Source organism: Cervus elaphus, chromosome 15 (assembly GCF_910594005.1).
Source record: "Cervus elaphus chromosome 15, mCerEla1.1, whole genome shotgun sequence".
NCBI classification, from domain to species: domain Eukaryota; kingdom Metazoa; phylum Chordata; class Mammalia; order Artiodactyla; family Cervidae; genus Cervus; species Cervus elaphus.
The window spans coordinates 10,092,236-10,117,773 of NC_057829.1; the positions used below are offsets into that span (position 1 = coordinate 10,092,236).

At 42.2% G+C, this 25,538-nt stretch overlaps 1 protein-coding gene across 2 annotated transcripts in view; it reads right to left on the minus strand.

The window, feature by feature from the left end:
• The window catches only part of GNPAT (glyceronephosphate O-acyltransferase), a 34,525-nt gene continuing 8,987 nt past the window's right edge, over positions 1–25,538 (minus strand). Inside the window, exons 3-16 of one of the 2 annotated variants that reach the window (XM_043925640.1) lie at positions 19,177–19,353; positions 17,116–17,245; positions 13,141–13,268; positions 12,753–12,828; positions 12,337–12,488; positions 12,088–12,218; positions 10,433–10,656; positions 7,248–7,490; positions 5,489–5,568; positions 4,508–4,648; positions 4,141–4,240; positions 3,742–3,835; positions 3,068–3,129; positions 1–296 (exon numbers count right to left, since the gene is read on the minus strand). In XM_043925640.1, coding sequence (XP_043781575.1) covers positions 253–296; positions 3,068–3,129; positions 3,742–3,835; positions 4,141–4,240; positions 4,508–4,648; positions 5,489–5,568; positions 7,248–7,490; positions 10,433–10,656; positions 12,088–12,218; positions 12,337–12,488; positions 12,753–12,828; positions 13,141–13,268; positions 17,116–17,245; positions 19,177–19,353 — 1,782 coding nt within the window. In that variant the 3' untranslated portion in view covers positions 1–252. Of the gene's footprint in view, positions 297–3,067; positions 3,130–3,741; positions 3,836–3,914; positions 3,977–4,140; positions 4,241–4,507; positions 4,649–5,488; positions 5,569–7,247; positions 7,491–10,432; positions 10,657–12,087; positions 12,219–12,336; positions 12,489–12,752; positions 12,829–13,140; positions 13,269–17,115; positions 17,246–19,176; positions 19,354–25,538 lie in introns of those variants that run through there. The other variant, XM_043925641.1, reaches the window with a different exon arrangement.

Consider the following 25,538-nt stretch of genomic DNA (forward strand, 5'->3'; position numbering starts at 1 on the left):
CATGTTTCCAAAAGCCTGTTTTATTTTAAAACACACACAGGGCTGGACACAAATGTCTTTTTAACCATTGTGGAGGAGATTTCACTGACTGCTTAAATTGATGGCTTTCCCTCTGTACTGAGTCCACTGTTCTCGAAGCCTTATAAAGGATGAGAAGATGGGTCTCTTCCTTTACTTCTCTCTTTGTTGTAATAAGAGTCCGTAAATGACAGAAACAACACGACCAATTTTTCCATAACCATTTGGCAATCATTAAAGCTTCGCAGTTGCTGGTTTTCCTACCGGTGTTTTACAACCTGAGGTAAAAACAGAGAGATGGCTCATGAAATGGCACTGAGTTTGCTCTTCCTCGTACAACTGCTTGGACACTGGCAAAAGAAAAACACATGACACTTGTGCAGTTTTACAGACTGAAAAGGGATCAGTGGAGACAGCAGCACCCTTAATAAGAGAAGCAGCAGTGTCTCAAAGAGGCGATGGGCATGGCCACTGTGCCCCAGCCACGTTTCCTGAACTTCAAGGCCAGCATGTTCTAGTATGTTCACACTCACACAGTTGCCTTCTGAGATTAAGAAATCAACTCCATCATCCTCAGAATGAGGGTTTTGGTGTCTGTTTTAGTTTTATGCCTCTCTCACCAAATTCCAAAGAATAGCAGGGAGATAAAGAAAAACATCTTAAATGAACAATGCAAAGAAATAGAAGAAAACAAAGGAATGGGAAAGGCTAGAGATCTCTTCAAGAAAATTAGAGACACCAAGGGAATGTATCATGCAAAAGATGGGCACAACAAAGGACAGAAGTGGTATGGACCTAACAGAAGCAGAAGATAATAAGAGGTGGCAAAAACACACCAAAGAACTGTACAAAAAAGGTCTTAATCACCCAGATAACCATGATGGTGTGGTCACTCACCTAGAGTCAGACATCCTAGAGTGTGAAGTCAAGTAGGCTTTAAGCAGCATTACTATGAACAAAGCTAGTAGAGGTGACAGAATTTCAGCTGAGGTATTTCAAATCTAAAAGATGATGCTATTAAAGTGCTGCATTCAATATGCCAGCAAATTTGGAAAACTCATCAGTGGCCACAGGACTGGAAAAGGTCAGTTTTCATTCCATTCCCAAAGGAAGGCAATGCCAAAGAATGTTCAAGCTACCGCACAATTGCGTTCATTTCGCAAGGTAATGCTCAAAATCCTTCAAACTAGGCTTCAACAGTACGTGAACTGAGAACTTCCAGATGTACAAACTGGATTTAGAAAAGGCAGAGGAGCCAGAGATCAAATTGCCAACACCCATTGTCTCATAGAAAAAGCAAGAGAATTCCAAAAACCATCTACTTTTGCTTCACTGACTATGCTAAAGCCTTTGACTGCGTGGATCATAACCAACTGTGGAAAATTCTTAAAGAGATGGGAATACTGGACCAACTTACCTGCCTCCTGAGAAACCCGTATGCAGGTCAAGAAGAAACAGAACCAGATATGGAATAAACAGACAGGCTCAAAACTGGGAAAGGAGGACGTCAAGGCTGTATATTGTCACCCTGTTTATTTAACTTATATACAGAGTAGGTCATGCGATATGCTGGGCTGGATGAAGCACAACTGGAATCAAGATTGCTGGGAGAAATATCAACAACCTCAGATATGCAGACGATACCACCCTAATGGCAGAAAGCGAAGAGGAACTAAAGAGCCTCTTGATGGAGATGAAAGAGGAGAGTGAAAAAGTTGGCTTAAAACTCAACATTCAGAAAGCTAAGATCATGGCGTCTGGTCCCATCATTTCATGGCAAATAGATAGGCAAAGAATGGAAACAATGACAGACTTAATTTTAATGGCCTCTGTGGACGGTGACTGCAGCTATGACATTTTTAAAAAGATACTTGCTTCTTGGAAGAAAACCTATGAAAAACCTAGACAGCATATTAAAAAAGCAGAGATGTCACTTTGCTAACAAAGATCCGCATAGTCAAAAGCTACAGTTTTTCCAGAAGTCATGGATGTGAGAGTTGGACCATAAGAAAGCCGAGTGCTGCAGAACTGATGCTTTTTGAACTGTGGTGTTGGAGAAGACTCTTGAGAGTCCCTTGGATAGTAAGGGGGTCAAACCAGTCAATCCTAAAGGAAATCTACCCTGAATATTCATTGGAAGGACTGATGCTGACGCTAAAGCTCCGATACTCAGGCCACCTGATGTGAAAAGTCGACTCATTGGAAAAGACCCTGATACTAGGAAAGATTGAGGGCAAGAGGAGAAGGGGGCAACAGAGGACGAGATGGTTGGAAGGCATCACTGACTCAATGGACATGAGTTTGATCAAGCTCTGGGAGATGGTGAAGGACAGGGACGCCTGGCGTGCTGCCATCCATGGGTTGCAGAGTCAGACACGACTTAGGAACTGAACACCATCACCACAAAATTTCAAGGTTTCAAGGTTATGTATTCTGAAATTTCAGACATACTATAAACAGAAGGCTATTTATAGTCCTAACCAGGCAGTCCAGTGGTTAGGACTCTCTGCTTTCATTGTTAAGGGCCTGGGTTCAGGCCCTGTTCAAGAAACTAAGGTCCATGGCAATGAAATGGGAGCTAATGAATCCAAGGACTAGAAGGAGAGGAATTTTCTTGATGTCACCAGGACTAGATCATGCACCCTGATTAGTTATGTTAGAAGCTGATCATTTTTATGCTGTATAAGACTGCCTATTTTATGCCTGGTGTGTTTTCTGTTAGTTTTCTCCTTAGTTCCTTGAGAAAACTCTAGATGATAGAAATAGTTCTTTGCCTAAAGGGAAGGACCAAATTCTGTTGTTGATAAATTTTAACCCCTTTGGAAAAACTTTTTCCTAATTAACATCAACTCATTTTTATGTAGACATTGGAATAAAGCTTATCTATGAATACAAAAAAACAAAAACAAAACAAAAATAGTTCTCTGTGTGTATTAAAGCTCGACTGCTGTTCATTTTGATAAATTATTTAGTGCCGTACTTTCTTGTTTTACTATATGTTGCTAAATGCAATATGAAAACCCATCACATTTTATTAAATGGTACTTACCAAGCATTTCTTCTAACTTTGTTGTGGCAGGTTCATTCACGCTAAATATATAATCATTATTTCTAGGAGAAAAAGTGATAAGCTTTCTTACTGCATAAATTAGGATGAAAAGACAACATCATTTTTTATATAGTAAGAATATGTTTAAATAGTCGTCCTCAAGGCTAGTTTTAAATAGTTGAAAGTTGTGTGTACATTAATATATAGGTAAGAATACACACACACACGCGACATGCCTGACACCCGGATTTTCTTATAATTAACCGATATGTGTGCACATGTACTCAATCACTCAGCTGTGTCCAATTCTTTGCACCCCATGGACTGCGCCCACCAGGCTCCTCTGACCAGGGAATATTTCAGGCAATAATGGAGTGGGTTGCCATTTTCTACTCCAGAATTAACCTATAAATTTCAATCATTAGGTCAAAGCCAAAATGCTGGCCTAAAGCAAATTTTTCCTTTGCCTCAATATAATTTTTATTCATAGCCACATAAAATCTGCATGGTAATGCAGAGTGACTTCCTACTCAGGACATGCAAAAGTGAAGCATGATGTGATGTTTCCTAGGTCACATGCGTTTCCACAGTTCTCTCTATGGACTTGGTGCTCAACTGTTCTGAGTGGTCGCTGCACCCTGAGCCCACCCTGGGCATCGTGCTCCATTACTTACACCTTCTTCTTCTCCAACACACCAAGCCTCACAAAGGCTGCTAAGGCATTCTTCTGTACGTCGGAGGATAACACATCATAACACTGTGAAGCCCCTAGAACAGAGGGATGGAGGATAACACATCATTACACTGTGAGGCCCCCAGAACAGAGGGATGGAGGATGACACATCGTTACACTGTGAGGCCCCTAGAACAGAGGGATGGAGGATAAAACATCGTTACACTGTGAGGCCCCTAGAACAGAGGGATGGAGGATAAAACATCGTTACACTGTGAGGCACCTAGACGGATAACACATTGTAACACTGTGAGGCACTTGGAACAGAGGCATGGGGGGTAAGGGACCTACTGTCTGTTCTCAGCTGACAGAAATCACTGCCTACAGGCTTGTGACTCACCTTGATCAAGAAGCTGACTTGTGAATTTTCTAACTCTTATGAAGTACTGTTTCTCAGTGAAGTAGTCTTCCTCTTCATTCAAGAGGTATTTGCAAATTATCTGATTTTTAAGAGGGGGGATAAGAGGAACAGAAAGTGAAAAAGGGCCACCAACTACAATAGAACAATGAAAATTTTACACTGACCCTCTTAATTTTATTCTGCTCCTCTAGAGCAGAATAAAGACCCCTCCCCTTCCAAAAAAAAGTTCTACCATTCACTTGGGGAAGACACTTGGTCTTCAGACCAGAAATAAGTACAGGATAGGAAAGTCTCAGTTATATTTGTTATGGGAGGATGAAGGAGAACTTGCAAAAGATTTACACACCTGATAAGATTCCACAAAAGGTTTAAAGAGCCCTATTAAAAACTCTAACACAGTATTTCCTTTTTCTGTAACTAGGATGTCCCTTGTCATCACTTGTATGGCCTCACTCTTACAAAGCAAGTAACAGCCTTCTTCAAAGTCCTGGAAGGGGAGAGGAAAAGACAGAATTCATCCACAAATTTATAATTTAGGTCAATGATCCACTGCTGGGCTCAGTGTATGCAGCCGCGCACGCTCGAAACAAAAAAAAACACTAGCTAATTCTGCAACTCTTCCCAGACCCACGGCTGTGGTTGTTAGGAGCCAGAGCAGCACTGTTTCGACACTCGGAATGTTGATCCTCAAATGCAGTAAACACTGAAAGCCTGATAAGCCTCAGGAGTCACTACCTGGGTGACAGAAAGAAGTTTCACTTTGTACATAGCCATACTCTCCTCACATTTAAACAAAAGTGCATGCGGCAAGTCCGAAAAACATTGAGAATCATGTTATGCTCAAAATGGCTGCCCTCATTTCCTACTGAATGAAACCTGTGTCCCTCAGACCCACCCTCAGTGCTGCTCCCACCCCAGCCAGCCAGCAGTCCAGCTCTGGGGGCCCGATCCTTCACCAGCTGTCCACACCACCGGGCAAGACCACTGTTCTCCAATCTCTAAGCCAAAGACCCTACTCATTCAAGTAAGCTGTGCTGGAAAACGTGTCCTGATTAGTAAATTCTCTAACAGAATAGTTTGTTATTAGTTATTTCACAGTGGCTGCACGAGCAGTTCAACGGTTTGGTTCCTTTCACCAAATAATCCCAAAATTATTGATTAAATGTGAAGAATTAAAAGAGAGTTTGTTGAACTGTGAGTGTCCATGTTTCTCTTTTGTTCTGCTGCACGTAGCCTTGAAGGAAGGGAAGACACACCTGTGATCCAAGCCTAATATTTTCAGAACTCACACCACAAACACACAGCTTTTCTGCAGTTAAGGATTTACCTTTAGTGCATTTCCTGGAAGAAAGATGAACTCATCTGAAAAAACACTGCATAGGAAGCGAAAGCAACTGTAGACATCCTCTGGAAATAAATTCATTACATAAAATTACAACTCAGCTTTTTAAACATTCAGGGAGTACCAAGAAGTCCATGATACTCCAAAATGTAGTATTTTATTTTTTTTAATTTATTATTTTTAATTGAAGAATAATTGCTTTACAATAGCTTTGGTTTCTGCCAAGAAGCAGCCATAGGTATACACATGTCCTGTCCCTCTTGAAGCTCAAAATGTAGTATTTTAAAGGCATATTATTCATATACCAGGGGCAAGGAAGCTATGCTGTGTGCTTAGTCACTCAGTTGTGTCTAACTCTTTGCGACCCCACGGACTGTAGCCTGCTGGGCTCCTCTGTCCATGGGGATTCTCCAGGCAACAATACTGGAGAGGGTTGCCATGCCCTCCCTCTAGGGGATCTTCCTACCCAGGGATTGAACCCAGGTCTCCTGCATTGCAGGCGGATTCTTTACCAGCAGAGCTCCCAGGGAAGGAAGCTATAAACAATCTAAATTTTACCCACAAGTAAACTACAGTCTAGCAAGATTTCAATGGTTGAAGCTGAATTATAATCAGGCTTCTAATCGGTCAGTGTGGAAATGAGCAAGTGGCCTTAGACACCAGGGCACTTCACTTCACCTGTGCGTGGTTTCCTAGCAGAGGAGGAGAGGAATGGCTTCCTCCCTTCCCTTCCACATGAACATCTGCTCATGTCTCTACCCTATCTTTGGCACTAGAACACACTGGCACACAGCACCAGAAACTACTGTCTTACCCCTCAGATGTGTGGGTCTTCCTGGCCCATCAGCTACAGACCTTCATCTTTCTGGCATGACTTTTCTCATTAGAAAAATATACCTCCATACGGACACAAACGGTTGGCTCCAATTTCAGGGTGTTCACACTGAAATACTCTGGAAGACTACGTATGTGCCCCTCAGTTGTGGATGAATCCCAACATGAGAAGCTTCAGGGAGAACTAGGATCAGGGTTTGAGTTTCCTTTGTCCTGAGCTAAGCTGTCTGACCTCTCTGGGCCCCAGTTTCCTCATTCACAAAATGACATTTCCTTCCAAGGCTAAAGGTCTGCGGCTGAGCCCAGTGTACCTCCACTCTGGCTCTTCCTTAAAATGATCTACAGAACTTTGAATGACAAACACAAAAACAACCAACTGAATCAGAAGCCTTCGGGGAAGGAACTCAGCCTCCAAAAATTCGACAGTGCAGCCTTGTATAGAAAACCCCTGGCCCTGACTACAGGTTCCTGTGAAAAAAACGGTTTCACTTGTTATTATACTCCTTATGAGCACTCACGCACCGCTGGGACTGTTCACCCAGGCCATCTGCTTCTGTCAGCTGAAGGAAGTGACATCAGAGAAAGCACATCAGACCAGGAAATGGAGAACTGTGCTCTCGTCCCATACTCTTAAGTAATCAGAAATTTCTAGGCCTACTATTCCTTATTTATAAAAGGAGTTGTTTAGATTCGATGGTTTTTTTAGGTCCTTTGCAATTCCCGAGTTCTAGACAGCTAGCCACATATTTAGGAGGAAACACCTGACTAATTCTGAGAACAGGCCCTTCCCTTGCTGGTGTGTGGGCTGCACATGCATGGCATGGCATTTAAAGCTTCAAACGTTGCTCCCTCCGTGGGACTGAATGGCCAGGTCTCTTCCAGATTTCAAGACCACAGTACCAAAAGTTACCTTTCCTGAACCCAGGTGTCATCTGCAATGCCACAGCGACTAAGGAAGGACGGACAAAAACGTTGAGCAGCTGGTTCCTGTATGCCAAGCACATGAGGAGGGTGATATGCTGGAACATGAGTCCATCCACCAGTTCCGAGTCTCTGCACTCCACTTTCAGAATCACCCGATCTTTGACAAGGCTGGCGATGTTGGAATGCAGAAGAATGCTGGACTGGATAACTTCTTCGGCAGGTTCGTTATCTACACAGGCAATTCATTCAGGTAAATGGCAAAGAAATGGGCTGGGTCACTGTTGGGCGTCTTACCCCCAGTATGAATTAACGCTAGTGAACTGACACATTTACTGTGAAGTGCAGGTACTGGTTTTAGACCCCACCAAATGAGGCAATGATACTACATGTGAAGGATATTTTAAAAGCAGTATATCATAAATCAACTCTTTTTAAGGACATATAACATACTTTTTCATCTACCCCAACTCTGTTAGCCATTCTGAAATGCACATCAACTCCCGTTTTGAAAGCCAACACTTTCTCAGGAATCACATTTTTGTAATAGCAAGTTACATGACAAGAAAATCACATATGTGAATCTAAGAATACCAAGACAAGAAGACATGCTAGGGACTTCCCTGGGGAGGGAGGGGTCAAGGTATTAAGACCATGCCTTCTGATGGGTGGTTCTACCCTTCTAAAGTGGGTTCAACCCTGGTCAGAGAACTAAAATCCCATATGCCACAGCTCAATTAAACCTGCAGTCTCAACTAAGACCCAGTGCAGCCAAAAATAAATAAATAATTTTTTTTTTTTAAGAAAAGAAGATATGCTACACACCTAAATTCCAGGATGGCAAGAATACCACTTTACAACTCTGGAGGTAAACCAAAGGGCAAGCCGCACAGGCACCCTCCAAGCTTCACGTCTCCCTGAGTACAGGGGGACCCCAAGGAGACTTCTGGTTTTCCTGTATCAGAGGTAACTGAAGAAGTGGGTTCATGACAATGTCTGGCGAGTCAGCACCTGACACGCCACCGGCCAACAGACAGCTGAGGAGTCAGAATTATAAGCACGATAAAAGAGATGGAGATACTAACAATATTCTTCATAAGGGAACTAATTTTATTGTAACCCTGAGACAAAGAGCTGGCTGACAGGTGTGTAAAGGAGACACGCCATTCAAGCGGGACAACAGGTTCTGTTAATGCTTCATGGAAGGGACAAGTGGGAGGTGAAGTTTTTCCTTCCAGACACAATCACATCCACTCTGGACTAATCTGCCTTGTCTCAGGTTGCTCATGGTAATGATACAGTGCATGACACTATATATATAATACATGATTTGTTTTAAATATATAATATAATAATATGCATATCATAGCCTAGACATGAGAATGCTTAAGAATATGAAATAATCTGGGAAAAAAGTGAAAAAGGAACCAAATATACACACCACGTTGTAAATTAGAAACTGTGTTTGCTCACTTCTGGTACCTGACTTCTGGAACTTACCAATCGACTCTCACTTTGTATTAATGACAACTACAGCTGTCACGGGGGCTGCACAGGTACTTTTAGCTATGAATTAGCCACATATTTATCCCCTCTTGAAAAAGCAAAACACCTCAGAAAGACAGATGCCTCCATTTTCATACGTTTCTGGGTATTCCTCTTTCACGACTTTACGCCTTGTATTACAATCAACATGTCCTTTGCCTCCTATCAGACCATTACAATACTGGGAAGAGATGTCTGATTCATCCTTACTTCCCTACTGGTGATCAACACTCAACTGACTGGCACTCCTGAGTAATCCCTCCAGGCCTCTCAGCCATGCCGCCCTCTGTGGCTGCCTGGCTCTGCTGCCTGAGTTCCCATCTCTGAATGGCAGCCTTCCTGCTTGTCTCCCTGGCTCCAGTCCCTCCCCATGGCAGTCCATCTTTAAACTGAAATCCGGCTGCTTGCTAAGGCCAATCCATCATACTTCCCTGCCTAAAATTCACGACTTCATTCTGTGACGTCCAAGTCTAGTCCAGACTCCAAGGCAGCAGGCCTCTGGGATCCAGCCTTTGTCCACATGCCCATCTCCACCACTCCTTCCCCAAAGCCCATGTTCTAACGTCACCCATCACCAGCGAGTCGAGAGACGCCCAGTGCTGTCCCCCCCACTGCATGCTTCCCCTCCCTGCATTAGCCATGCTCCTCCCCTGCTGTCTTCCTGAAGGGCTCCTACTGCCCTTCAAGGTTGCTTCACAAGTCACTTCTAGGACACCTTCCTGACTGTGGGCCCCTTCCCACGCACTATTCTCTAATCCTCAGCAGTCTGTCCATAGCTCTCTGTCTTTATTTCAACAAACTACTAGTTTACACATCACCACCCATCCTGCCTTCTATCCAGAACAGGGTTTACATCTTGTTCATCTTTGTACCCCTGGTACTTCCCAGGTTTAATGAGTGAACAATAAGTATTTGACTATATATAATTATATAGTCTTAAAAAGACTGCATATTGCGACTTCCCTAGAGGTCCAGTGGTTAAAACTCTGCGTTTCCAATGTAGGGGCACAGGTTTGATCCTTGGTTGGGGAACTAATATCCCATATGTTATGGGTTGTGGCCCCCCCACAAAAGATTGCATTTTCAATTGCAGTCTCTATAATTTTAAATCAAAGAGATTGAAAGTAACTTAAGCTAACTACTGTCATATATATTCCAAACTCTGAGCATAGTATTCACAACTCCAATGAGGTTTTTCCAAAGTTGATTATCAGAGAATTGTATACAGTTCTGCAAGACTAGCCCTTTAATCCTTACCGTCCAGTAAGGCAATGGGTTGCAAATGTAATGTGGCAGAAAGAGGTGGGCGTAGCGGGAAGAATACGTGGAGTGCAAAGAGTCGTTATTTATTCCCCACTCTACCAGATACAAAGGAAGGTGTTCTAGTCCTCTATCTACATGTCTACAGTGAGACATGACATATAGTCAATTATTCTCAAGTAATCAACAAGCTATGGTCAATGTCCTGCTCAATGTCCTATAGTATAAAAACAGACTAAGCTTTCTTTCTCTGAGCAATGCTTTGCTCAAAGTCCTATATGGGTTTTTTTCATGTTTAGGCTATAAGTTTTCCAAATTTAATAAATAAAAAAAGCAAGCATTCTCACCACATATGTCCCACATACATACCAGGCCAAGTAAGAAATCCCCCGAAGGCCTGAGTTAAGCCTTTCAGCCATAAGGTTTTTTCCAACAGGGCATCAAAGTCCATGGATGGCTGGTTCTGAAGCAGGACAGCGACTATTAGCGGCCATGGGTTTAGGACCAGGTTTTGAATTTGGAGAAGCTGCATTTTATAGGCAACTTCAGTGACAAAGGTGTGCATCTCCTCTGACTGTTTCTGAGGAATGTATCTAAAAGGAAGAATACAGAACAAGCAATCACAGTTCTGCTACTTAGACAATGTGAGAGGAGAAGGGAATGGAAGACAGTCCCTTTAGAGGATTCTCATGCTTTATGCCAACTGAATTCTCTAAGGCCACACTGAAAAAACATACCTGCACTTTACTAAAGTGTGATCTGTCTGTTCACCTTGAGTATGCTCCTGACAGGTGATTAAAAATACTCAAGCTAACAGGGTTCTATTATCCCTGATTCCAGGCCAAAACAAACAAACAAACAACACTTCTGCTGCTTTGTAAGTGGGATAGATCACTTCTTTTGTGAAAACTGATGCCTCCTCCAGTGGACTGAACTATTATGCCTCGTTCGAATCCATAGTCTTTTGAACGTGTCTCTTGTAGAACATACCAATCAGGTTATGATAGGATATACGTTCTGTTGTCAACTGCTCATGTCTGCATTGCTAGGCTGTACAGTGGGCCTGACTGCCACACCGTCCTTCTGAGAAGTTTCAGGGCACCTGCCCGGTGTTGCCAGGGTCCTCACCTGCCACACTCCTCATGCCTGGATCACTAAACACTGCACTGGATGATATCAGGAACCTACTCAGAGCTGGCTGGACCAAGGATATGCATATGACCTGACAGCAGTCACATAATAACCCACAAAATAATGTGAAAGCTGTAGCCAATGAGAACTCCCTGGTAATGGATAAAATTGGCCACTTTGAGACCGAAAGAGTGAAAGCCTGTGGCTACAAAAAGCTAACTATGTGCTTCTGAGAGCTAATGAAGCTGGAGCTGCCGTGGGCCCATGGCACTGCATGGAAACGATGACGCCGCTGCAGGCACGTGGGCCTGGCTGGGCAGGCTCTGTCTCCTTTCCTCCCGCAGGTGAACCTCTCTGCACTAAGAAAACCCCCGAATGCGTGACTGCAGCTGCATCCCGAGAGAGCCTCACATGTTTCCTCGCCCATAACACCATAACCTTCTTGAGAACAGGGACTCACTCCCATTCACTATTACTAAACACTCCTTTCCAGAATAAAAAAAAAAACAGTACATACTCTGGCTGGCCTACCAAAAGTGCTCAACAATTCCCATATATGTGCTTGTTAACACACTCTTCTTTTTTGTGCTTTTAAGTTTGTAGGTTACTGGGGAGGGAGCCTGGGGAAAAGGAATCAGAAGAAACATTTGTCACTTTGAGAGCAGGCAATGGGGTCTTGTGTTTGTTTTAGCACTGTCTGGCCTGGCATGCTTAATATACACACTGCAGCAAACTGTCTGGAAAACAGATTAATTGAAGCTTTCTCTTCTCTAGGAATCATCTCAGAAAAGCAAGTTTCAGTTCTGCAAGTGGTCAACTCAAGAATTACAATTTACAACTTTTAGATTTTTGTCCTTGTTTCTATGTCAGTTATGAAAACACAGGCCTTGCACCTGGGAACCAAGTTATACGGGCTCCGACCCATCCTCCCAGCAGCCAGAGATCGAAGCGACACAGGGTCTCCAAAGTACACATGAATGTTTCCAAACTTCTCAGAGAGGATTCTCCTGGCTTTCAACAATCCCTATGAGTGTCATAACAGGGGGGAAAAATAGGAATAAATCCAGAAATTAGTTGATGTATAAACTAGCACTTTCTATAAATTCCAGTAAAGTCAAGCTTGGCTATCAAGCTTTACGTACAGTTGTTGATTCTTTCGGCTTAGGAACCCCTAGAAGCTCATATGCATACAGAGTTTCTTCCAATATCCTATCGTAACTGATGCTGATTGGAACAAGGTAGGTATCAAAAACTTCTCTTTTAAAAAATGGTTCCATCACAATATTCAGAAGACCTAGAAACACAGGGAGAAAGAGCTTTTCATACATACTGAAAAGGAGAGCAAACAAGGGCGTGGGAAGATACTAAGAATATACATCACATACCAAGCCCATAAATATAATATAGACAGTTGAACTTAAAGAAACAGTTGCACTTATAAGGTAAAGAATATCTTGCAAAACAAAAAAGGAAGCGTCATGTTCATTAAGCAGCTATGACGACACCACACCTGAAGCCTCTGGGTTTGTATTTTTCCTTCAGTCTGTAAGGAACCTACCAAATTTTGGAGTCAATGTCTTGGCAGAGCGGCTTCTTGTCCCTTCGAGGAAAAATTCAACAGGAGCATAACCATTCTTTAAAGAGAAAACACAAACAAACAAAACAAAACACAAAACCCGTTGCCTACTCTCAAAGTAATAAATGCTTCTTTTGATTCCTTTTCCCAAGTTCCCTCCCCAGCCCTCTGAGCAAACACTGCTCACAGTGAAACTTAAACAAGGGAGCCACACAGAGTAAACAGATTGCTGAGGTTATGTACATTCCTCGAGGGGAAAGAAACAGCTACGTGGTCCATTCAGAAGTTAAGAATTTAAATAAGGCCTTACAGCAAATGTCAGTGAAAAGAAAGCACAGCTTGAAAGCACTGGGTAGTTATCTGCATTTACCCGTAACATGGTTTTCACATATTCGGAGAACACGGCCCAGTAGAGTTTATTGCCGCCAAAGGTACGCCGCATGAAGAAAGCCCCTGACATCCGCAGCAGCTCGCCAATCATCTTCATTCCCAGGAAGTCTACCAGAGAAAGGCTGGTTAGTATTTATCCACAGAGTGCAACTTCCTATAAATATCTCAAGTCAAATTCTAAGATAGGTTTCATGTATGTAAGACACTCCTCATCTTAAGAAACATCTAATGGGATTATGGGAAAGAATGGCCTCGGTGGGCAGGTGCTGGTAGGGGGGTTACCTTGTGCACCCTCCTTCCCATGCACCTCTGCATCTACAACCAGACCAGCTAGAGACAGGGGCGGCAGCCGTCACTATGGCATCATGCCAACCTTTTCAGTCAGTACTGCTGCTGACCTCAATGACGTGAGTGAGTACTCAGTTATTTGTGTCCAACTCTTTAAGACCCCATGGACTGTAGCTGGCCAGGCTCCTCTGTCCATGGGATTCTCCAGGAAATACTGGAGTGGGATGCCACGCCCTCCTCCAGGGGATCAAACCGGCATCTCCTGTGTTTCCTGCATTGGCAGGCAGATTCTTTACCCACTGAGCCACCTGGGGAGCCTGGCCTTGATGACAGATCAACACATCCTTCATGCTCTGGACAGGTAGGCCGAACTAGCTCACGCTCTCCTTTCCTTTCTACCCATCAGGTAAAAATATTGATGTTCCTTTAGAAGCACAGATCAGAAAAGAAAAGTCAAGAATGAAAAGAAAGAGTTCACCATCAGTTTTTAAAAAGTTCTTTTCATTTTTTCCTAATTTTCAAATAACTTTTTCACACGTCTACATAGATGGAAATGCTTTTAAAGTGCTTAGGTTCCTGGCAGTTTTTGTTTTACTGTTAGTGCTCAGTCGTGTCTGACTCTTTGTGACTCTATGGACTGTAGCTCACCAGGCTCCTCCGTCCACAGAATTTTCCAGACAAGAATACTGGAGTGGGTTGCCATTTCCTCCTCCAGGGGATCATCCCGGCCCAGGGATCAAACTCGTATCTCTTTAGTCTCCTGCTCTGGCAGGCAGATTCTTGACCACGGTGCCACCTGGGTTTATTAACAAAGGTGTATGATTGAATCCAGATGGCTCAGTGGTAAAGAATGTGCCTGCAATGCAGGAGACCCAGGTTTGATCCCTGGGTCAGGAAGATCCCCTGGAGAAGGAAACGAAACCACTGCTCTGGTATTTTTGTCTGGAGAATCCTAGGGACAGAGAAGCCTGGTGGGCTACAGTCCACGGGGTCGCAAAGAGTCAGACATGACTGAGTACACACATACTGGTTGAATCCCAGCTTTCTTGGCTACCTATAAGGGAGATAAAAAACAATTTCTTTGCCTTGGCAATCCTACTTCTTGGAATCAATCCTACAGAAATAAAAGCACTAATATGAAGATATATTGAAAAGTTGTTTGTTACAGCAAAACTACTACATTATGATACATATACACTGCTGTACCAATTTTTATGTAGCAATAAAATTTTATGTAGCAATAAAATGTTAGACATGAAGTTACAATCTTACCAGAAAAAGTCATACCACATACAAAGATTAAACCAAAACACATCAAGGACCTAAATATAAAACCTAAGTCTATAGAACTTTTAGAAGAAAATATAGGGGGAAAGCTTTATAACATTGGATTTGACAATGATTTCTTGGATATGAGACCAAAAGCACAGAAAATAAAAGAAACAGACAAATTGGACTACAGTTGTCCTTGGGTTGGCAGAAGTCTGTGGGGGACTGGTTCTGGGACTCTCTGTGGGTACCAAACACTTGGATGTTCAAGTCCCTTATATAAAAGGGCAGAGTATTTGCATATAACCTAGCACACCTTCGTACACTTTAAATCAGCTCCAGATTACTTATAATTCTTAATACAGCTGCTTGTAAATAGTTATAACTATACTGTAAATGCTATGCAAATAGTTTCCAATGAATGGCCAAGTTCAATTATTGCTTTTTGGAACTTTCTGGAGTTTTTATTCCAAATATTTCTGATCTATGGCTGGTTAAATCCATGAATACAGAACTTGTGAATACACATGGCTGACCGTAAATCAAAATGAAAAACTTCCGCTCTTGGTGAAACAGGTCACCAGCCCAGGTGGGATGCATGAGACGGGTGCTCGGGCCTGGTGCAATGGGAAGACCCAGAGGAATCGGGTGGAGAGGGAGGTGGGAGGGGGGATCGGGATGGGGAATACGTGTAGATCTATTGCTGGTTCGTGTCAATGTATGACAAAACCCACTGAAAAAATAAATAAATAAATACATTTAAAAAAAAAAAAGAAAAAAAGAAAAACTTCCGCTCATCAAAGGACACAATCAACAGGGTGAAAAGGGATGAAATATTTACAATCACATATCTGATAAGGGGTTAATATCCAGAATATATAAAGAACTCCTACAACTCATCAACAAAGAAAATAAACAATCCAAAGGACGTAAATACTCCTCTGAAGAGGATATAGAACTGGTTAACAAGCACATGAAAATATGCTTAACATAACTAATTACCAGGGAAATACAAATCAAACTCATGATGAGATATCACTTCAAACCCATCAGGAAGACTATTATTAACAAAAACAAAAAAATTTAAAAAACCAGAAAATAATAAGTGTTGGTTGGATGTGGAGAAATTGAACCTGCGTGCACTGTGGGGGTGCAGCCACTACAGAAAACAAAACGGCAGTTCCTCAAACAATTAAAAATAAAATTACCATCTAACCCAGCAATTCTACTTCTGGCTATATACCTGGAAGAACTGAAAGCAGAGACTCAAACAGGTATTTATCCATCTACACTCACTGCAGCACTATTCACAACAGCCACAAAGTGGAAGCATCCCAAGTGTCCAGGGACAGATGAGTGAATAAACAAAATATGGTATATATAAAACAGTGGGAGGTAGTGAAGGATGAGCAAGCCTGGCGTGCTGTAGTCCACGGGGTTGCAAAGAGTCGGACACGACTTGGCAACTGAAAAAGACGACACTGGAGTATTATTTAGCCTTAAAAAAAAAAAGAAAACTCTAACAGACACTACAATATGGATGAACCTTGAGGACACTACGCTGCGTGAAACAGGCTGGCAACAGAAGGACAAATTCTGTGTAATTCCACTCACAGAAGGTAGTGGAGTAGTCAGATTTGTAGAGATACAAAGCATTAACAGAATAGTGATTGCCAGGAGCTGCAGGGAGAATAGAATGAGAGATTAAGTGTTAAATGAAGACAGAAATTCATTTTTGCAAGATGAAAAGACTTCTGTGGATGGGTTGTAGTACAACAGTGTGAACGTTATGTCACTGAACTGTGCACTGAAAAATGATGAAGATGGCAAATTTTATGTTTTGTGCATTTTACCACAATTGAAAAATAGTAAAAAGAGTTTAGACCTCTTTTTTTTTAAGATTTAAAATATTTTTTTATTTTATGGCCGCACTGCACAGCATGTGGGATCTTAGTTCCCTGACCAGCGACTGAACCCGCATTGCCTGCATTAGAAATGTGAAGTCTTAATCAACAGACCGCCATGGAAGTCCCTTTAGATTAAAAAATTTTTTTTTACTTTTTTAAAAAAGAGTTTAGATCTATTTATTGACCTATAGAGATAACCACTGATGCACTATCAAATAAAAAACAACAACAGTAGGATAGTATAATCTCCCTTTTCGACCTAAACCAAAAGCCCTATGTGCACATACGCTTGCTTATGTCTGTTTAGGCCAGTAGAGCACAATACAGAGGACATAATCCAACTATTACACCTGGAACTGGAAGGAAGGAGGGAGAGGCTATTATATTTTCATCATTTTCTTCAACTTCCTTGGAATCGTTAAAATCATTCCAGTGAACATTTTAATTTTTACAACCAAAATAAAAAAGGAAAGTAGAAGACCGAAGCGTACCCATTCCTGCTGCTATGACCGGCACAGGTAAGTCATAGTTGTACAAAAGGAAAGACAACATCAGAAAGTCGATGTAGCTCCGATGACTCGGCAGCAGGACAACTGGATGCTCCTGGATGGCTCGCTGTAGCTTTAAGACAAAGATTACACTTGGAACACTTTTAGCTTTCATTCTTATTAAAACTGTATCTTATTTCAGAAAGGGGAAGAATGTGCTACAGAGGGAACACTAACAATGTTTTTCTGCCTCTCTGACCACATACACAAAACTTATTTCTGAGTTCTAGCTAAATAATCTCACATAATGCAAGAATATTAAAAATGTAAAATTTACAGATCATAATAATAATAATAATGGTGATGATCACTAACACATATTAGTTGAGCAGCAATTAAGCATTTTACATGCATTGTTTAATATCACACACATATTTGTAAATAAGGCCTAAGCCTTATTCAGCTTCCTTGGTTGTGACATAGTCATGCCACTAATGTTCACTGGGAGCTGGGAATGAATCTGAAGTCAGTCTGAGTTAAGAAGTCAACAATTAGCTGCTGTACTAGACTGACTGGTGGTTTGTAGGAAGAGAGAGTAAGTCTCTCTCAGAGATTTAAAAAAAAAAATTATACATTGTTAGGACCAAGAAAATGAATGGTACTTTTCTATTTATACACTAGACTCAGGGGAGAGTGGATGCCTGGTAGTAGGGACAAATGCAACTGAAGTTCCCAAAACATTTCTCAGGCTATCAACCTCAAAAATACCCAATGTGTCAACATACTGTCTCTTTTTCTGAAATCTAAGTACACAATCAACTGAGGTAAGGTAGTTTGTAATCAGTTAGGACCTAGCCAGCAACATTCCCTGCCCCCAGCACTGTACCAAACACCCTCCTGCAGAGATCCAGACAGTAAGTCAGCAATTTAGAAATTAGTCACAGGAGGAAAAAGAAGAAATACTTGGAAGCAAAGTAAATGACTGAATAAAAACACAGCATTAAAAGACATGAGCAGGAAGGCCAATAAATTTAAGAGTTTCCAAGTTAATTTTTAAAATGCATTAAAAACATAAATGGATAAAATAATCTTCATAGAGAAAGCTCTTATTTTCAGAAAAAAATAAAGTATTAAATGATAGGAGTGATGGAATTACAAAAATCAGCATTTGGCAATGGTAAGAGTAATAACTGGATTCAAGCAAAAATCATCAATGGGTATAAAAACTAACAGAGGAAAGTATGATGACAAACAGGAACCTGAAGCACTCCCCAAGACGTGTATTAATGACAAGGGAATAGAGAGCAACTCTACAGTGGAGACACGTGGCAGAGAGTGGTGAGCACCTGACAAATGTGAACAGTACCAGGAACAGGCAAACAGAGGCCACCCGCTCACGGGCTGAGACACTGAGAAGGACACGGCCTTTGCCTGATTGAGAAAAGAGCGCCAACCCGGATCAAGGGGCAGCAGAAAACACCTGGTCCGTTTCCTTCAAAAGCAGTACCATGAAACACAAACAAAGACTACGGAATTGTTCTAGATAAAAAACTCCAAAGAGATAGGGAAGCTGACTGTGACATACGACGTAGGGCTTTCCTTGCCTGTATGTGCCAGAGCTGGGACAGCTGGTGAAATATGAAAAGGATCTGTATTACCAGCGCGGTGTCAATGTTAATTTGCTTCTTTTGATAATTACACCACAAGAGAATGTCTCTGTTTATAGGAAAAACACGCCAAAAAGGTGTGTGAGTAACAAGAAAATGAAATGTTGTAGAACCTCAGTGAAACATACACAGAAATTCTCTTGCTACTCAGTGAACATCTGACATTAGCTTAGTCTGTCAAGTCCGTACATAAGTGACTAAGTCGGTTTGTCTGAAGCCTGCAGGTCTGAAGGGAAGAGGGAGAAATATCCATCAGAGAGGCAGAGCTGTTTTATGCTCAGGCTGGACACTGCTTGATAACCAGGAGCTGCTCATCCAATGCAAAGTGAGACGCCTTTGAGTTGAAGAAACTGTGAGGGGTTGAAGAAGAGATTGTTTTTTAACAAGCAATACTCACTTTCTGAATCCCTTCTTCATTTACACGCACTTTTGAGAAAATCTGTTTAAATATTTTACTCAGGGCAAAGGCAAAAAACCGAATGGCTCCTAGCCGCAGCTTGTGGCTCATTTCATCCAGGATCTCACAGGCTTCCTCTCGGAGGACCTCGACAGGTTGAAGGGATTCCTTGGAAAGCTAAAAGGGAAAGCAGGGATAAATTTCTGGGGGGGAAAAAAAAAGTCCAAATTCTTTTTGCTCAAATCAGTAGGACCAGTTCCAAATGGACTAACGTTACATAACTCAGAAATGGCATGTTTTGTTCTTAATTTAAATGGATATGATTTAAGCTTATATCCAAATTCTCTAAGTTGCTGCTCAAAATCTAGTGTCTGAGAACATATACTTTGAAAGTAGTTACTTTCAGTAGATTATTGTACCTCTTCGTCTAATTGCTTAGTGCTATTACAAGGCAACAACATACAAGGTGAAAATGTAAGGTTCTATTGAAATAACCACTCACTGTGTCAGATATGCAGGACACTGGTACAAAAATCTCTGAACTATCAAAGGATAATTAGTGAAATTCATGACCTCACAATGGAATGCTCTTCATTCATATGGCAGGCCACATCTTTCTGTACAGAGAACAAAATGTTGGCTGTGTGCTGGGACTGCCAAGTGCCTGGAGACGAACAAGTCACAGCTTCTGTCCGCAAGGAAGCCTAATCTGTTCCTTTAACCTCCCCCTAAACAAGCACTTTGAAAAAGAGTAAAATCTATGTAATAAATAATATTTGTTCCTACTAAAGGAGAATGCTCTTAAAGACGAGGATGGGATGTTAGAGCCCCAATCTCCCCAGTCACATGCAGTGAAGGAGTTTCACTTTTTGAAAAAACTGAGGTGAATTTAACACACAAATTGCCATATCAAAGGAAATAAGTCAGTGGCATTTAGTACTTTCACAAATGTATAATTATCCTCTACTTAGCTCATATCTCAGGTTTTCTCTAACATTTTAAGATTTTTTTTTAAATGGGGACCATTTTTAAAGTCTTCATCAATTTGTTACAATATTACTTTTGTTTTATGTTCTGGTTTTTGGCTGTGAGGCATGTGGGATCTTAAGTCCTCGACCAGGGATCGTAGCCCCTGCACTGGATGGCAAAGTCTTAAGCACTGGATCGGCAGGAAGTCCCTGTATCTGAGCTTTTGAGGAGCCAGTTCAACAGGCCCAAGACTGTGGGGCCAAGATAAACTGCTTCCTCTTACCTGGTACTCCCTTATTTTACTCAGAGCTTATCCTTCTACTCAGAAAAGTGATGAAGCAAGAAAGGTTTAGTGATATGATCAGAACAAAACCTACACTGAATATAAACAGACCGAAGATGGAATGAACAGGTGGTGGGAAAGGGAAGACAGTGGCCATAGAGTGAATAACTGAAAAGTCTGAATGAGGAGAATAGGGAGGGCAACAGTTACAGCAAAAATGTTTCCAATCTTGGAAAAGCCTTAGATCTGTTCTTTTGTCTTTATATCATCATTCTATTTTAAAAACTATGATAAAATAAAATAACATGAAATTTACCATTTTAACTATTTTTAAGTGTAAAGTTTGGTGGCCTTGTATCTGTTGTCAGATTAAGGGAAGAATCAACAGAGAAAGAAAGGCTGAAGACAGAGACAGGGAGAGGATGTCTGCTAGCAGTCTCAGAAGAGATTAACGTGTGCTCGCCTTGCCCTGGAGAACAGAGCCCTTGTCGCTGAGCCCAGACTGAAGCACACAGGAAGCGGGTGCAGATACAGACATACCTGAAGATAAGGAACAGGAATCTGAGGAAAATAATTTCTAGTATTTGTCATTATTCCAAAGTAAAAATATGATTGTTTGCTAATGGCAAGAAGGGTAGAGTCTAATAAGAGCTTAAGGTTTGGCACATTTAGGGGACGGGAAGGGACTGATGTAGAGGGGATCTCAAGTCTGGAGATAACTGATGTGCACAACTCTGTCCATCCTCCCAGGAGCAGCCAGGGACCTGGGGACATGAACAGAGCGCTACACTGACACAGATCCCGGGCTGTCTGGACGGCAGACTGCGGTACGTGAGAATTACAGTTACTGGTGACATAGTTCAGCCAGTAATCCTAGCAAAGGCTAGTTAGGAAGAATTAGAAAGGCAGAATGAGAAAAAGAGAAAAAAGGAGGACTCAAGGATTTGGTGGCAATGGATTTCAGGAAATGAGCCTAGGAAAAGGAGGACACTTGGAAAACTATCAAGATAGTTCAGGCCAGAGACAAAAGAGCCCCAAATAAAGGCAATAATGGGTGCTGAAGACAAGGGTAACAGCAGTGTGACGCTCAGTTTTAGGCAAAAGAATGAGTAGTAGGGACAGTGCAGGGGTTAACAAGGCAGATATACTGATTCTGAGGTACTTCTGAGACACAAATTATATATCCAGCGGGGAACAGGGATGTTGGAGATAAAATTCTGAATGTCAATAATCTAGCCAAGGGTAGAGATATCGTTTGGATATCATCAGACTATAGATGAAAAGTGAAATGATAAGAATGGATAAAATCGATCAGGGAGACTGTAGAGAAGAAGAGAAAGAGGCTGCTGAGATTAAATCTTGAGAAACACTGGCAGATGTAAAAACATATAGAAGAGGTTAACAAGGAAGATGTAAGAAGAGACCATCTGTGTGATGTCCCAGGTGTCAGGGTAAGAGCGCCTGAAGAAGAGTGTCCCACAACACTGACACAGTAATAGCTGACAGAGCGCAGACTGAACGGGCCCCCGGGATCGGGGTACTTGGAGACCCATAGTAACGTTCACTGGATGGGTTTTAGCAAGTGAACTTCTGAAACTGGGGTGTGAGGAGGGCATCTGCTCCCATCACTTCATGGGCAATAGATGGGGAAACAGTGGAAGCAGTGTCAGACTTTATTTTTTGGGGCTCCGAAATCACTGCAGATGGTGACTGCAGCCATGAAATTAAAAGACGCTTGCTCCTTGGAAGGAAAGTTATGACCAACCCAGGCAGCATATTAAAAAGCAGAGATGTTACTTTGCCAACAAAGGTCCATCTAGTCAAAGCTATGGTTTTTCCGGTGGTCATGTATGGATGTGAGAGCTGGACTATAAAGAAAGTGGAGAGCCGAAAAATTGATGCTTTTGAACTGTGGTGCTGGAGGAGACTCTTGAGGGTCCCTTGGACTGCAAGGAGATCCAACCAGTCCATCCTCAAGGAAATCAGTCCTGAATATTCATTGGAAGGACTGATGCTGAAGCTGAAACTCCAATACTTTGGCCACCTGATGCAAAGAACTGACTCATTGGAAAAGACCCTGATGCTGGGAAAAATTGAAGGCAGGAAGAGAAGGGGATGACAGAGGATGAGATGGTTGGATGGCATCACCGACTCAATGGACATGAGTTTGAGTAAGCTCCGGGAATTGGTGATGGACAGGGAGGCCTGGCGTGCTGCAGTCCATGGGGTTGCAAAGAGTCGGACATGAGTGAGTGACTGAACTGAACTGAAGAGGGCAGCCTATACTTCTAAGAGTCAGGATAAGAAGGAAAGGAGAACTGGAGAGTTAAAAGAAAGAATACATGGCCAGGAGGGGGCCTTCCTCCAGATAGGTAACGTACATGCCAGTTTGAGCCAGCAAAGAACGCTGGGGAGTAAGAAAGACAAGACCCCTGGAGACAGGAAGGATGTGAACAGATGAAGAACACAAGTTAACAGGCTTGTTTGTTCAGGAGGAATGACTTCCTCGAGGCACTGGAGGAAACCAGAGAAGCAGAGGGTGACTTGGTCTCTTATTCTGTGCAGCTGGGCTTCTCATGTGCCCAACAGACATGCCGTCCCTATAGAGCCCTCTTCCTGGAAACCTAAAGACGCTAGTCTTCCCACTGTTTGTGCCCAGTGTTGTCCCTCTTCAGTTCATTCTCCATCGCACAAACCTGAGCGGTCTCCTAATGCAGACGTGATCACATCCTGCTACCACACCCTGTGAGACAAAGGGAGCCCGAGGCGGAGAAGGGGCAGCAGACATGGAAAGAAAATAGACAAGTGCTATTTTCAGGAGAGCACATCAGCAGCTCTCAGTGACTGCCAGTGTATGAGAGCAAAGTCAGAAGTGGAAGACGGCATCCAGATTTTTGGTTTGAGCAACTAACACACGGTGGGGAAAATTCTTGGAGACAGGGTAATCTGGGGTGGGGGATGGGGTGGGAGAATATCCCTGGCACGAGGGTAAGGTGAATCAAAGACTTTGATTTATACATCTTGAATATGAGGTGCTTTGGGAACTTCCAAGTGGATATCCAGTAAACTACAAAAATATACATATGAAACTCCAAAAAGATCTGGGCTGAAACAATAGATACTAATTATATTATTTATAATATACTATTTTTATATAGTAATCTTATAATCAAGATTATAATATCAATAACCTCAGATACACAGATGACACTACCCTTATGGCAGAAAGCAAAGAAAAACTAAAGAGCCTCTTGATGAAAGTGAAAGAGGAGAGTGAAAAAGTCGGCTTAAAACTCAACATTCAGAAAACTAAGATCATGGCATCTGGTCCCATCACGTCACGGCAAATAGATGGGGAAACAACGGAAACAGTGACAGACTTTATTTTTTGGGGTTCCAAAACCAGTGCAGATGGTGACTGTAGCCATGAAATTAAAAGATGCTTGCTCCTTGGAAGAAAAGCCATGACCAACTTAGACAGCATATTAAAAAACACAGACATTACTTTACTGACAAAAGTCTGTCTAGTCAAAGCTATGGTTTTTCCAGTCGTCATGTATGGATGAAAGTTGGACTATACAGAAAGCTGAGTGCCGAAGAATTGATGCTTTTGAACTGTGGTGTTGGAGAAGACTCTTGAGAGTCCCTTGGACTGCAAGGAGTTCCAATCATTCAATCCTAAAGGAGATCAGTCCTGAATATTCATTGAAAGGACTAATGCTGAAGTTGAAACTCCAAATACTTTGGCCATCTGACGCGAAGAACAGACTCATTGGAAAAGACCCTGATGCTGGGAAAGATTGAAGGTGGGAGAAGGGGACAACAGAGGATGAGATGGTTGGATGGCATCACTGACGCGACAGACTTGAGTTTGAGTAAAGTCCGGGAGTTGGTGATAGACTGGGAGGCCTGGCATGCTGCAGTCCATGGGGTCGCAAAGAGTCGGACATGGCTGAGCAACTAAACTGAACTGAACTGAATATTATAATATGGAGACAGTATAAGAAAGGCACTTAAAATTTTGGCAACAAATGAAACTGCCCAGTGAGTGAGTACAATAAGAAGGGGCGAGAACAAAATCTTGAGGAACAGCGGCATTTAAACGGACGGGCAAAAGAAAAGAAGCCCGTAAAGATAACTGAGGAATAAAAACACAGATGTGGTGGGTTCAGTGGAAGACTACGGTGTCATGGAAAGAAAGGACAAAGCATGCACCAAAAGTTAGCCAGGATTTGAACTAGGTTGATTTTAGTCACAAGGAAGGAAGTCATTCACAGCCTTGGGAAGAACTACCACAAGGGGTTGGAAGCCAGTATATGAAGGGTGAGAAAGTAGGGCAAGAGGCCTAGAAACCAGCTAACTTCTTCAAAGGGCAGAGAAGTGGGAAAGGAAGGGAGGGGTACTAAGGAGAGAAGGAACCTGGTCAAAGGGGGTCTATTTAAGCTGGAAGAGCAGTGAGCATATTAAATGCTGATGGTAAAGAGCTGATAAAGAGGAAGAAGCTGAGACATCTGACTGGACAGGCAAGAGAGCCAAGTCCCTGAGGATGAGGAGCAGAAGGGAGGAGGGATCCAGAGCAAAGGAGTGGGGTAGGGATTAAACTCAAACAGAAGGGGCTCCATTTAAGAAAATGATGTATATTAGGTGCAGGTAAATTAGAAGCCTGATCACAGCAAGTTCAAAGAGTTCCCATATAATGGCTTAAATTTTCTTTGTGAAGTAGGAAGAAAAGTCATCTGTCAAGAGGACGTGGAGGTAGATTTGGAAGTTCAAGAAGAACGGGGCAATTAAAAAGTGCCATTTAGGAGAAAGGAAGGAGACGAAGAGAAGAATGCCTGGGTCCTAACCTAGGTCAATTAAGTCAGAATCCCTATGGATGGGACCAAAGTATTTCTTTATCCATTAATTCAAGAAGTATTTATTGAACATGCACTATGTGCTAGGTACCAGGAATATAGCAATTTAAAAGAGAGAGAGAGACAAAAAAATTCTTGCTTTCACAGAGTTTACATACTTGTGGAAAATTGTGGTTACCTTCTGCCAAAGTTCTCTAGGTGATTCTAACAAAGAGTCAGTATTGAGAACAACTGTCTTTATCTTCTAACAGATG